This window comes from Mesocricetus auratus, unplaced genomic scaffold (assembly GCF_017639785.1).
Source record: "Mesocricetus auratus isolate SY011 unplaced genomic scaffold, BCM_Maur_2.0 Super-Scaffold_100014, whole genome shotgun sequence".
Classification (NCBI taxonomy): domain Eukaryota; kingdom Metazoa; phylum Chordata; class Mammalia; order Rodentia; family Cricetidae; genus Mesocricetus; species Mesocricetus auratus.
In genome coordinates this window covers 20,269,467-20,284,472 of record NW_024429197.1, presented here as the reverse complement: position 1 = coordinate 20,284,472, position 15,006 = coordinate 20,269,467, and the positions used below count along the sequence as shown (strand labels likewise).

Below are 15,006 nucleotides of genomic sequence, written 5' to 3'. Positions count from 1 at the left end.
TAAGCATATTTTTATTTAATTCTGTGACTTAAGCAAAAACAGCCAGGGATCTTAAACAATAAGCCATTTCTCCAGCCCTGAAATTAATTTAAGTTTAAAATGATTTATTAAATATTGTTAAGGGTTTTATATGCCTGTGGGTGCAAGTTCCTGTGCAGGGCAGAAGAGAGAGTCAGAGCCCCTGAAGCTGGAATTTCAGGCAGTTGTGAGTCAACTGATGACAGTGCTGGGGCCTGAGCTCAAGTCCTGGAAAAGAACAGTGTGTGTCCTTAACTGCTAATCCATCTCTTAGACTCTAACCTTAATTTGAATTACATTTATTTATTTATTTAGTGTGTGTGTGTGTCTGTGTGTAGGTGTGTGTGTGTGTGTGTCTGTGTGTTCACACCCATGCTGTGTTTCCCTTCTCTATTTGTTTGTTCTGGAAGGTGATGCCTCAGAGTTATGAAAGAGCAGGATGTGGGTAGTTTCAATACTAACCACAAGGAAGGAAATGCCACCTGCCCCCATGTCTGTCCACAGAACCAGTCTCTTCTTGGCCAGGCCAGTTTTCTTTAGAACAGGGACTCACTATGTGGCCCTGGCCGGCCTGGACTCACAGAGATCTTCCTGCTTCTGCTGCCAAGTGTTGGGATTAAAGTTCTGTGCTACAATGACTGGTCAGTGCAGCATTTTACACAAAATGTTTAATGTGTATATACCATTTTATTTTCCTTTGTAAAGCATGGTGGCACATGCTCGTAATTCTAGCATTTGGAGATAGAGACAGGAAGACAGTCAGTTTGGTTTACATAGCTATTTCCATTCCAGCCAGGACTATATGATGAGATTCTATGATTAAAAATAAAAATACTGGAGTGGCTGTGGGGTGCTTGAGAGATGGTTCAGAAATTAAGACTACTAGCTGTTCTTAAAAAAAAATTGGATCAGAATGTTCCAAGGAGTCTGACACACTCTTCAGTCTTCCATGGGCATCAGGCATCCATATGGTACACAAATATACATTCAATCAGAACAACAATACACAGTAAATAAATAAGTATGTAAGTAAGTGAGTAAATAATTAAATACGTCAAATCCAACCACTGGCTGGGATAGCTTAGTCAGTAAGGTGCTTTCCCTGTAAATGTCAGGGCCTGGGTTTGATCCCCAGAACACAGGTGAAAAATTCAGACCGGTTGGTGATGGCTTGTAATACTAGCACTGGGCAGACAGAGACAGGCAGATCCCTGGGGGATCTCTGGACAGTTAGCATGGACTTTACTGATTGAGTGTCTCCCTAGACCTGAACCTGTCTTCCTTTTGAAGTTTTTATTACATTTAAAATTATTTGTTCATTTTATTGCACGTACATGCGTTTTGCCTGCATGTATATACATATGTACCCTATGTTCATGCTTGGTACCCAGGGAGGTCTGAAGAGAGCATTGGATCTCCTGGAACTGAACTTATAGATGACTCTGGGTCTTCTGGTAAACAAGTGAGTATGCTTAACCAGAGAACCATCTTTTTATTACATTTATTTATTTAGTTTGTATGTGTATGCACACGTGTGAGCATGTATGGTGGATATAAGTGGTCAGAGGACAACTCTGAGGAATCTGTTCTCTCTTCCCACCATCTGGGTACCAGGGATGGGACTTAGGCAATCAGGCTTGGTAGACAATAACCCATTATACTTATCTTCCTTACTTCCTTACTTCCTCCCTCCCTTTCTTTCTTTCCTTTTTCTTTGTTGTTTGTTTGTTTGGGATGGTTGGCTTTTATTTGGTTTGATTTTCCAGACTGGGTTTCTCTTTATAGCCCTGCTGTCCTAGAAGAGCTCTGTAGACATGGATGGCATTGAATCAGAGATTGGCCAGCCTCTTCCAGAGTGCAGAGATTAAAGGCATGTACTATCAATGTCTGGTCTTCTATTTTATCTATTTTTTCAGTTTTCATTTTTCTTGAGACAGGTTCCTCTGTCTCACTCACCTACCAGCGGGATTATCAGGAACTAGGGGAAAAATCACCCTCTGAAGGGTCTCCTGACACAAAAATATGGTTCCAGAACATCTCCTGGGACCCCAACCCATGACCTGTTAGCACATCTGCTAGGTCTTAAGCAGGCTTTACACATTATAGGCAGAGCTCCTCCAGCCAGAAACAGACATCAGATACAGAAATACAGAAACCAGATGCCTGGACAAATCAGACAGTTAACTGAAGTTGGGTACCGCAAGACTCAACAGAGAGTGGTAGTGGTAGGGCCTGGGGAAACACAGACAAGCCCCCAAATGTTGTGTCCCCCAGTGAAGATCCCCCAAAGACCACCAAGAAACCAGATCCGGTGCAAAAGCAAAGAGTCTTATTTTATTATTCCAGCATGCTGGGGCAGACCATCCTATGCAAAGGCAAGATGGCTATGACCCTGAGAAGGAGGTGGGGCTTCTTTTAAGCCTTACTTGGTGGAGTGTCTAAGGAAGTAAGGTCATTTTAGATATGACTGGCTTAAGCATGTGGCAGGCAAATTACTACACTCTAATTGGCTGGAGTTAGTCAGGGGCTGGTCAGGGCTACAGTTTTCCATTTGGGGGCAGGACTGGACAAGTCCCAGGCCCTGTTCTTGAGCTGCTGTGGAGGCTGGTTCAGGCCTGGCCTGGCCTAATCCTGCCTGTACCAGGCCTCCTCCTTGCTGTTGGGGGTGTTGGAGACTGATTGTCCTTTATTTGTGTCTTTTCCTCAGAAACTGCTTGTTCAGTCTCAGGAAATTGAAATTGTGGCCTGATATCTGAGAGAAGACTCAGCAGCCTGTATGACATCTGCTTAGTCCTGCCGATCATATTTATTTATTTATTTATTGTGTGTGTATGTGTCTGTGTCTGTGTGTGTGTTCACAGCCAAGCTGTTCTCTGCCCTTCTATGTTTGTTCTGGAGGTGATGCCTCTGTGTTATGAAAGAACAGGATGTAGACTTCATTTGAGGTGTGGGTTGATTGCAAAAACAAACCACAGGGAGGGAAATGCCACCTTCCCCCCATGCCTGTCCACAGAACCAGTCTCTTCTTGGCCAGGTCAGTTTTGTTTTCAGAAGGGACTCACTATCTATCCCTGGCTGGCCTGGACTCACAGAGATTTGCCTGCCTCTGCCTCCAGTGCTGGTTTTATTTAAAGTGTGTGCTACCATGACTGGTCCATGCAGCATTTTACATAAACTGTTGATGTGCAAGTTATCATTTTATTCTCCTTTGTAAAGTTGAGTTTCCATAGCAGGTATGGTAGCACATGCCTGTAATTCTACCATTGGGAGGCAGAGGCAGGAAGATTGCGAAAAGTTCTAGATCAGTTTAGTTGCATAGCTATTTCCATTCCAGCCAGGACTATGTAATGAGATTCTATGATTGAAAATAAAAATACTTAAGAGATGGTTCAGAAATTAAGACTACTAACTGTTCTTCCAAGAAAAACCTGACTCAACATTGTGGATCAGAGCTGCATTGTGGATCAGAATGTTCCAAGGGGTCTGACACACACTTCAGGCTTCCATGGGCATCAGGTACACAAATATACCTTCAGTCAGAACACGTAGTAACTATGTAAATGAGTACATTTAAGTAAATAAATAAATAAGCCAAATCCAACCACTGTCGGGGATAGCTCAGTCAGTAAGGTGCTTGCCTTGTGAGTGCCAGGACCTGAGTTTGAACCCAGAACCCAGGTGAGAATTCCAGGCAGGATGGTGAGTGCCTGTAATCTTAGCACTGGGCAGACAGAGACAGGGATCCCTAGGGATCTCTGGTCAGCCAGACTAGGCTACTTGGCAAGTTCCAGGCTAGTGAAAGACCCTGTCTCAAAGTATATGGATCCCTGAGGAATGACAACTAAGAACATACACATGCACAGCTAGACAGCTAGACAAACAAACAGACACACACACACACACACACACACACACAGTGTGAGTCTTACTATGTATGCTTGCTTTAAAATATAAATCAAACAGAAATGTATAATGTAAAAATTGAGCAGGATATAATGGCCCAGGCCTAATATCCAGCACTTTCAAGGCAGAGGCAGGAGCAGCAAGAGTTCAAGGTCATCCTCAGCTACACAGAGAGTTCCAGGACAACCTGGGCTGCATGAGAGAGACCCATCAGGTTTCTTTCTGATCCCTCTCACCTATTTTTGAGACAGTTTTCCATTAGCCCTGGAACTTGGTGATGCGGTCAGACTGCCTGGCCAGCAAGCCCCGGGGATCCCCTTGTCCTTAGTCCTCAGCACAGGGATCACAGGTGCACCTCCCTACACCTGTGGATGTGGGATCAGACTCAGGTTCTCACACTTGTGCAGCAAGCGTTTTACTGCCTGGGTGTCTCCCTGGCCCCAAGCCTATTTTCCATTTCATTGTTTTTTATTACATTTAAAAATATTTATTTAACAATTGTATGTATGTGCATTTTGCCTGCATGTATGTATTATATCATATGCTTGTTTGGGATCTGGAGAGGACTGAAGAGACCATTGGATCCACTGGAACTGGAGTTACCGATGGCTGTGGGTTCTGGCAGCCAAGGTTGTGTCTTCTTGGAAACCAGTGAGTATGCTTAACCAGTGAGCCATCTCTTAGTCTTACATTTTTACTATATTTCTGTTTATTTGTTTTATATGGTGATGCAGATGTGTGTGGGCATGTATGGTGGATGTATGTGATCAAAGCACAACCTTGAGGAGTTGGTTCTCTCCTCTGACCACCTGGGTAGCAGACATGGGACACTGGTAGTCAGAGCTCATATCAACCCTTTACCCTCTGACCATTGTGCTGACCTAAAGACTTCTTTCTTTCCTTCTTCCTTTCTTTCTCCCTTTTTTGTTTTGATTTGATTTTCCAGACAGTGTTTCTCTGTGTAGTCCTGCTATCCTAGAATTTGCTCTGTAGACCAGGTTAGCATCAAACTCAGAGATTACCAGCCTCTTCCTGAGTGCTGAGATTAAAGGCATGTACCACCAAAGTCTGACTTTTTTTTTACTTTTTTTTCTGGTTCTCATTTTACTTGAGACAGGTTCCACTGTGTAGTCCACGCCATACTGAGACTTGCAACGTAGACCAGTCTTACGGACTCACAGGGATCTACATGCCTCTGCCTCCTGAGTGCTGGGATTAAAGGTGTGAGCCATCCTGACATACCTTTATCATTTCCTCCTTTATAAAGACAGTATCTTAGAATCCCACTGTATGGTGTACACATTCTATATAATAGATACTTTTAAACATTTTCAGTATTTTTCAGGAAAAAATGAGCAGGTAATTGATACCTTGAGTCTAGAATAAAAACAAAACCACCTGCCCACATAACACACATGTACTAAAGACAGAACACAAGTGACAAGAGTCTCCTGCATAAACAAGATTGCAGCTTGAAGAAGAAGCCATGTTTCCACATCTCTCTGTTGCACTCAAGACACACCCTCCATGGCAGTGTGGATCTCTAATAAGTCGCCTTCCTACTTCTCTCCGTAGCTAAAGTTTCCTCCTCTGCAATTTCATCTTTACCCATTGGGATCCTAGCTTTCCTCAGGATCCAGAACAAACAGCCCCCTGCATGACCAGCCCTGGATGGAAACCAAGTCTCCTTCCCCAGTCCCAACACAAGGCAGAGCCCTGTCTTCCTTCCACACAGCCTCTTCTTCCATGAGGCACAGAGCTGAAGAGCTGCTGTCTCTGTGGACCTCACCTCATTTCTCACATGGGCACACACACTGAAATGAAATCTGTTTAGTGGTTAGGGCAGCTGCAGCCAATCCGGAAGTCCTGAGTGCAATCCCTGGAACCGAATTTAGAGAAGCCAGGAGGGGTGAGAAGTAAGGGTGTCTTTTGGAGGATGGGGTCCCTAGCTCTAACAGAGATGGTGATCCTCTCCTGGGGAGAAGGGTTGAGCACAGAGAAGATGAGGGAGTCCCAAAGACTCGTCCAGACAGAAGACACTCATCACCTCACAGGTCAGAGGATAGCCTCAGGTTGGATGTCTGACTGCTAGGGGAGAATGACTTTCATTATTTCTGGGGCCAGGCAGGGGAAGGGTGAGTGGGAGAAAGTAGGGGAGGTTCAGAGACAGGGAAAGATGAACTCAAGAACCAAGGGTTAGCCCTGGGTGACCTGCTGCTGCAAATGCTCCCTGGGTTGCAAGAGGATCTCCTGCTCCAAGTGCCTGTTCCAGGATTGAGAACCATGTTAGGGAAAAAAAGTCAGGAGACTGGACTCAAATGCAGGCGGGTTTATTTCAGAAAAACTAAGAAGAGCTCACACTAAGCAAGCATGTGTCTCTTACAGACTAGGAACCTTTTACCAAGTAGGAGGAGGAGAGGGGAAGCAGAGCTGTGTACTTAATCAAGTGCCTAGTTCTTCTTTCCTGATAAGGTTGCTCTTTTTGCAGTTAAGCTGTGTCTCAAGAGTTCAACATGGGGTGCAGAGTACAGCTGGGTTCACGATGCTTTGCACTCACAGTGGTTGGGACCAATCACAGGTTGAGATCACCTGAGACTCACTTCGTCACTCTGCAAGAGCAGTCAAGGGTTATTAGCTGCTGGGCCATCTCTCTAGACCACCTTCCAACTCCCAGCCCTCTTTTTTGCAGGACAGAGTCTCACTGTGTAGATCTAGCTGTCCTGGAACTCATTGTTTACACCAGGCTGTCCTCAAACTTAGAAATTTGATAACTTCTGATTCCCAAATCCACAGATTAAAGCATGCGTCACCACACACAGCTTCTCCAAACACTGTTCAACCCTGTTGATCAAATTCTTCCATCAAGATCTCCATGAAATACTATATTTCTAAACCCAAATTGGGTTCTTTGTTTTATTTTGTTTGAGCCACTGTTTTATGTGTCCCAGATTACCTTCAAATCCACTATGCAGCCAAGGCTGACCTTGAATTTTGGATCCTACTGCTTCCATCTCCTCGGGACTGGGATTAAAGACACAGTCAACCACACCCAGGCTAAATACTTCTATTTAATTGACAAGTATTTATGGTTCACATTATGGGACTTTGCTTTAAACTACTCTGCCCTTGGAGGGTATGGGGAGATATGGGATAAGACTGAGTGTGAATGAGGGTGCCATGTCCCATGTATGGAGAGCAGAGACAACATTTTAGAGTTGATCTCTACTTCCCCCTTGGATCTGACAGTCTACGCCAGCTGGTCAGGGTTCCCTGGCTACCACTTTTAATCATCTGAACCATCTTACCAGACCAAAGTTGCCCACTGTTAATGAGGGATGAAAGTAGGACCAGAGATATTCATTCACTCTATTAATCTCTGTTTTGTATATATTTACTATTTTCCCATAACAAATCTTAAAGTGAACAAGACTAATATATGTACTGTGCATATAATATATGTTAGGGTAAATATCCATTTCTGAATTCATTCAACCCTGCCAACATCTTGAACTTCAGACAAGTATTTTCAGGGGCCTCAAATACAGCTTTATTGTTTGTCAATCAAACTGTGCTTATAAATGAAAAATGCATCCTATCTCTTCACACCACAGTCAAACTGCCTGCCTAAATACACAGAGAGACAGAGACAGAGACAGAGACAGAGAGATACAGAGAGAGACAGAAAGAGGCAGAAAGAGACAGAGAGAGAGAGAGAGAGAGAGAGAGAGAGAGAGATCCTCTTTTCCTCCCCAGTGGCTCCCTGTGTCTGAAATGTCCATACTATTCATCCAGTTGCTCAAACTGATAACTTGGGGACATCCTTGACAGCTCTCTATGGAGATGGTACAGCAGGTAAAGGCAGCTGCTACCAAGACTGATGACCTGAGTTCTGTCCCTGAGAACCATATTGAAGAAAGATAGAATTAACTTCTTTAAACTGTCTCTGCCTTCACAAGCACACCATGGCACTCGTGTGACCACACAATACATAATAACGTAATGGAAATAATATAAGGGGCTGGAGAGATGACTTAGCAGTTGAGTGTGCTCTGCTTTTCCAGAGGACCCAACTTAGGATCCCAACATCCACATCAGTTGCTTCACAGATGCCTGTAGTCCAGCATCAGAGGATCTGACTTAGTGTACAAATCAAACTACTAAGTTTTTATTTAAATGAGTGTATGCAGGGTGTGATGGCACATGCTTATAATCCAGTACTCAGAAGGCTGAGGCAGGAGTGTTGTGAGAGTTTGAGGCCAGCCTGAGATGCACAGCAAGATGCCATCTCAAAAGGAAAACAGGAATAAAGGTTTCAGGTGATATTGGCTAGAAAAAGAAACAATGGGAATAGAAAAGTGAAAGTTGGGGCTGGAGGGAAGGCTCAGCACTTGAGAGCTGAGGTTCTTAAGATAGTTGTCAGTTCGATTCCCAGCACTGGCAGCTCACAACTATCTCTAACTCCACTTCCAGAGAATCAGAAATTCTCTTAGACATGCATGCAGGAAAAATACCCATACACATAAGAAAATAAAAGCTAACTTTTTAAAAGTAGAAGTTACCTGAATGTTCATCTGCCATAAAGCAAGATGATATTTGTCATGAGTGGTATTGGGCATCTCTTGAGCAATTCCTTCCTGAAGAAATCAAAGGTGGCTCTCAGTTTTGAAGGTCAGGTTGGAATGTATCAAAAGTCACTTCATGGATTAAGCTATTTAGTACACCATGGATCCCCAAACCACAGAGTTACAGGATCTTCCTCCCCTAAGGAAGGACACAAATGCAAATCTTCACAGAACGTGAATGACAAGAGGCTGGGGAGATGGCTCGGTCAGTGAAGTGCTGGTCACAACAGTGTGAGCATCTGAGCCTGGATTGCATGTTCCCCTTAGAACAGAAAGAAACCCAGCGAGCAGTAATCTGGTAATGTCAGTAATGTCAGCACTGGGAAGGTAGAGACAGCAGGGTCTCTGGGGCTTGCCATTCAAGCATAATAGCAAGCTCCATGTTAAGTGAGACACCTTTTCTTATCCTTTTCTTCCTCCTCCTCCTCCTCCTCCTCCTCATCATCATCATCATCATCACCGTCAGTAGCAGCATCTTGTTACTCAGAATCCACACACTAAATAAATAAATATAGTTTAAATTTTTCAACTAGTGGACTGGAGTGATGACTGAGAGTTTGAGTGTTTGCACCCTTGCAGACGACTCAAGTTCAGTTCCTAGCAAACACATATGTAGCTCACGTCACCTGGAACTCCAGCTTAAGGTGATCTGATGCCCTCCTCTGACCTCTGTGAGCCCTGCACTCACATGTGCCCATGCCCACCGCTAGCACCCCACATACACACATAATTAATAAAAAATTAAAACTTTGCAAATTAACATTTTAAATAAGGGAACGAGTGAGGAAACCACCTAACACTGAACTCTGACCTCCACACTCATGCTCACACACATGCACTTACACAGAGGAACACATTCACACACACAGATAGACAGACACATCAACACACACACACACACACCTACGCGCATGCACACACGCAGAAAATAAATTAAGTCCCACAAAGCTTCTCATAGGGACATCCTTAGGATAACTTCTTTTCTTTGCTGTGGGAGGATCCAAATCATTACAGTCAATTCATTTTAATAGAAGAAATTTCAATACCATTGTAAGTGCTGCGTGGAACAGAAGAATACTTACAGCATCTGGAGTCTCTTGGAGAATGAACCAGCAGTGTTGACTTGCTGAAATTTTGCAAAATCATTAGTAAGAATCTCACACTCTTGGGCACTGACATTCAGGATATTGTTCTCCACATCCTAAAACAGGAGCAGTGAGAAATCAATGGCTGGGACTGTTGGTAACTGGCATCTTTTCTAAGAGGGGAACTGACTTAAATTTCAAGGAAGTTTGAACGAGAATGTCCCCCATCGGCTCAGATATTTAAACACATGTCCCCAGTTCGTGAGCTGTTTGGGGATGATGTGGGGAGGTGCAGCCTGCTGTAGGAAGTACATCACTGGGGTGGGACTTAGGGGCTCACACCCTCGCCTCACTTCCAGGTTGCCCCCACTGCTTCCTGTTTGCAGTTGGAGCTGTGTTCTCTCGTCTTCCTTATCCTGCTGCCACGCCTTTCTGCCATGATGAACTCTTATCCCTTGGGAACCATAGGCCCATATGAACTCTACCTAAGTTGCTTTTCATCATGGTGTTTTTATCACAGCAACAGAAAAATGGCTTGTACAGGGTGAGACCCTCCCATCTCCATTAGAGCTCATCTGCATGAGGGCACAAGCATGCAATGCCAACACTCAGTGAGCTGGGACAAGAAGATCAAGTTCCAAGCCAGCCTGGGCTACATAGCAAATCATACCTCCCCTCCAAGAAAATAAAACAAAACCAGTGGGGATATGGATTGCAAGGTTAAGCATTCAAATAGAACTATCAAACCCCTCAGCAAGCCTCTCAGGAAATGAGCTGCCATCTTACCTCCATCCTGTAAATTCCAGCTATTTCCTTTTGAACAATCATTTCAAAGTCATCTATGTTTAAGAGGTCTCCTAACAAACAAAAACAATGAGGGAAATCATGATTGAAAACATCACTTTTAACAGATTTATTTGTGCATATGGGTGGTTTTCCTACACACATGTCAGGGTATGCCTTGGGTACATTAACCACAGAGGGCCAGAAGAGGACCTCATGTCCTCTTCAGCTGGAGTTACGACCAGTTGTCAGCTGCCATGTGTTTTCCGGAAACTGAACCCAGGTCCTCCAGTGCTCTTAAGCCTCATGCACATAGCATATAAATAAATAAAACTCAAAAACATCAAAACAAAATAAAAAAAGGAAAGGAGAAATGGTGTAAAGACTTGTCTCCTAGAGGATTGAAAATGACTACCACACCATTAGTCTTTAATGAAATGGAAGCTGCAACAACAAAGTTCTGATTCCCACTCAGATTTCGATGACATGGAAAGACAGCAACGACACAACCCCTGTGGAAAAGTATAGCAGTGCCTAAAAAGTAACTAAGCTTGTAATTATCAAATGTCCCAGCAATTGCACTCCTACCGTTATACTCAAGAAAAATGTAAACACACATCCAGATAAAACCTCACACAAATGTTTACAGGAGTATTCTTGGTAATAGAAAAAGAAAAATTGTCCATTACGGGATGAATAACCTGTGGTATAGTCACACAATGGAATACTATTCACCCATGAATAGGAACGAAGGACTAAAGCATGCTACAACCTCTATGAACCCCAAAGCACATTCCATAAAATAACCCCACACAAAACACAAATTAACTAATCATTCACCTGTTCTGTCCAGAAAAGAAACCCCAGGGCATAGAGAATTGGCAGGGGTTATCAGGAGTGAGAGGAGGGGAAGGAAACGATGACTTAACCCATGATAATGAAAGCACCCATGTAACTGGGTGCTGAGAGCTCTGAAACCAGAGGGAAGTTGTGTTTGCCTCAGCTGGAGAACAGGCTCCACTGACAATGAATTGTGCACTGAAAACGGTGAAGCTGATGTCACCTCAGCAGAAACAGATAAAAGAACACTCGCTGCATAGCTCTCCCTATCATCTGCTAACATCTGCAGGCCGTATGCGGCTGAAGGAGCCCTGCTAATAGAGTGCTTGCCCAGCATGCACCGGGTCCCAGACAGGACCCCAGGACTGTATAAACTGACTGACTGTATAAACTGACTGTAAAAACTGGGTAAGGGGAACACACATATGGTCCCAGCACTTGGAGGCAGAGGGAGGAGGATTAGAAATTCAAGGTTATTCTCGGCTACTTAGCACATTAATAAAAACAACAAAGGGAGGTCAGGTGTGGTGACACAAATCTGTAATCTTATCACTCAGAAGACTGAAGCAGGAGGATTGCCAGGACCAGGATGAGGCACATGAAGTGCCTGAGGTGATCAAACAAAGACTAAAACTGAAAACCAACCCCCTGCTCCTCAGATCCTAACAGAGTGACCTGTGTGCTTCACAAACAGAGCTTAAAGAGCCTGCACCCCACATGAACAAAGGAGTCACTGCTTGACAGCTAGTGAGCTGCCCCCTTGTCTGCTCAAACAACTACACAGAGGGCAAAATGAAATGAGGATGGGTAACTGTTCTTAACTGAGGTGAAACTGCCCACTCCTGCTGGTGTGCATTTCTGCTCATTAGGAATCAGTCAGCCATCAGTACTCTGATGACACTGCTTTTAATCCCTGCACTCAGGAGTCAGAGGCAGCTGGATCTCTGTGAGTTCAAGGCCAACCTGATTTACAGAGTGAGTCCCAGGACAGCCAGAGCTACATAGAGGGACTCTGCCTCAAAACAAAGATCCAGCCTGCTGTGTTTCTGTCCACACTGTCTATTCTGCAGTAAACTCTGATGTCAGTTCTGCTCTGGTGATTCTTTTATACCTGCACCACAAGCATTCCAGGACAACGCAGCTTTGCTCAGTGACAGCTCGAATAGATAGATGGACATGGCAGCATCTATCTCATGTCCTATGTGAACCTGACCTGGTGCTGAAACAGCCCTGCAAGAGTTGTCCCTGTTCACTGACTCTAATTCATCTCTGTGGTTTTCTTTATCCCAGTCCAAAAAGTTGAGCCCCTAACTGCTTCTGTCAAGATGGACACAGGTCTTCACGTGGCTAATCCAGCAATCAGTTTCCAGGCTGCTCCTGATGGGCCTGTCTACCTGTGGTCCATTGACCTGCTGTCTTCCTTTTTCTTGTTGGTAGTGTTGGGCTTTTTGTTATTTGTTTGTTAGTTCTGCCGTGGGGTATCACTCCAGACTGTGCAGGAACTCACTAGAATCTCTAGATAACCCACCCTGGCCTTCAACTTGCAGTCATTTACCTTCCTAGGTCTCTCCAGTCCTGGGGCTGCAGGTGTCAGCCATCACTCTTGGCTTGTTCCTTCTTCAGAGAGCATTTTCTTCACTGGCTTTCAGGGCACTGAACTTTCCTGACCTCCCCTCACCCCTCAGTATAATTCCTCTTGTCTCTCTCTTGGACTGTTTCCTTTTTGTTAACTCCATGTGCAGAAGCTAAGGTGGCCCCACTCCTGGCACATTCACTCCTGGGGTGATCTTACCTCATGATGGGACTTTAAATTCAAGCCTGGGTCAATGACTCTGAACTAAAGTGCCCATCCTTGAAAACACCCCTGTAACACCTGTCAGGTCCGTGGAAAGGGCATCAGATTCACTAACCCAAAAATGGGTGTGTCATCACATGCCTGTCATCCCAGAACCCCAGGGTGGGACAGGGGATCCTGATTCACAGTCAGCCTGGACCTCACAGTGAGCTTTTCAGAAAAACTGCCCAGACCTAAAAAAAAAAGTGAGGTGGACATAGTGGTACACTTTTTGCAACAACACAACTTGGGAAGTAGAAGGAGGATCAGGAGTTCAAGGTTACCTTTGGGTCCCTAGACTTGAGGATCCCAAAAACCTAGGACTCAGAAGGTGGAGGCAAGAGAATCTTTAGAGAATTGAGGCTAGCCTGAAATACACAGTGAGTTCTAAGAGAACCTTTACTAAATAGTGAGACCCTGTCTTAATACTGAAACAGGGCCAGGCGGTGGTGACACACTCCTTTAATCCCAGCACTTGGAGGCAGAGACAGGCAATCTCGGTGAGACCAAATATGAATGAATAATAGATAGATAGATAGATAGATAGATAGATAGATAGATAGAATAGAATAGAAAGAAAAAAGAAAAATGTTACCCTTGGCTGCATATCAAATTAAGGACAGCCCTAGCTACATGAGACATTGTCTTCAAATATCATATTAGCAAGGTGTAGTAACACATGAGTGTATCCCAGCATTTGGAAGGCTGAGGTAAAAGGACAGGAGATCAGGGGTATCTTTGGCTACATAGATAACTCCAGGTAACCATGGACCATATGGGATTAAAGAAGGAGACAGACACACAGTGGGTAAAGATGCCTGCTGCCAAACACAATGACTTGAGTTCCATCCCTGGGACCCATGTGGGAGAAGAAGAGAACTAACTCCCAAACATTGTCCTCAGATCTCCACATGTGCTGACCAGTGTGCTTGAGCACATGAACACGCACGCACACGCGCGCACACACACACACACACACAGGCAAAATGAAAGAAAAAGAAAACAAATTTAGAAGCCAAAACTAACGAAAAAACTACAATAAAGACCCTTAAATTAAATGAGACCAAAAGAAAATCCGATTTTAGTTTGTCGGTGACAGGTCTGGCTCTGTGAGTTACCTTGGCCTCAAACAGAGGATCCTCCTGCTACAGCCACTGAAGAGCTGGGCTCTTATCTTGGTCCACTTTGGCTTAAAAGAATAATCTTTCTGCCTCTGCTTTCCTCCCTCTCTCCCTCCCAATCCCCCAACACACAAGGCAACATAAACCCTAGCAGTGCACAGCTCTTCCAGAGTGCTCACCAGAGGCACCTGGATCCCTAGCTTCCAGTGCAGAGCAGTCCCCAAACCCCAATAACTTGGAAAATCCGCTGCTACAAAATCACTGCCCTTGACCCTTCCAGCTGTGGCTTTGCATGTGTGAACCCAGATGGGGAAAGGAAGAGGACTGCCCGACCTGTGCCTATTTGCTTCTCACTCACCATTGCCACCATTGTACCAGGACATCGCACCACCTATTGGCCGAGATTCTGTCTGGTGGACCAGAATCCCCAGCTCCCAGGATAGAAGACAGACAGACAGGAGCCACCAGGAACCACGCAACACCATCTTATCTTAGTGACACCAACAAATGCTTGAGTTCCTGGATGGCAATCAATGTGGCTGCAGCAAACAAGGTAACCACTCCCATTGCCTGAGCAATCCCTGCCCAAAACCATTGCTAGCACAAACCTTCTCAGCATTCACCACAGACCAGAAGCCGCTCCCATTTTATATGTAAGGACGTGGAGGTGACAATTTTAGTGTCCTCGAGGCAGTGGACTGTGCCTCCTCTCTCTGCTGTCTCCTAGCTGTTTGTTCTTTGACAACTGTACAACTTGCATGGAATGATCATTGCTCCTGTTTAATTTGTACACCTCCAAA

At 44.6% G+C, this 15,006-nt stretch overlaps 1 protein-coding gene and 1 long non-coding RNA gene across 2 annotated transcripts; one reads left to right on the top strand and one right to left on the bottom strand.

Moving 5' to 3' along the window:
- The first annotated feature begins 563 nt into the window (after window positions 1–563).
- LOC121143957 lies at window positions 564–1,902 on the top strand. The gene is made up of 3 exons (XR_005881277.1): window positions 564–659; window positions 1,410–1,480; window positions 1,804–1,902. It is a non-coding gene; the product is annotated as an uncharacterized LOC121143957 (long non-coding RNA).
- A 4,333-nt stretch (window positions 1,903–6,235) lies between these two features.
- On the bottom strand, window positions 6,236–14,749 carry LOC121143956 (palmitoyl-protein thioesterase 1-like). Its single transcript, XM_040756730.1, has 5 exons — window positions 14,565–14,749; window positions 10,415–10,485; window positions 9,626–9,744; window positions 8,481–8,555; window positions 6,236–6,530 (listed from the first exon to the last, which is right to left on the bottom strand). Exons 1-4 carry the CDS (start codon window positions 14,689–14,691, stop codon window positions 8,489–8,491), a joined length of 384 nt encoding a protein of 127 aa, XP_040612664.1. The 5' UTR covers window positions 14,692–14,749; the 3' UTR covers window positions 6,236–6,530; window positions 8,481–8,488.
- Window positions 14,750–15,006: the final 257 nt, after the last annotated feature.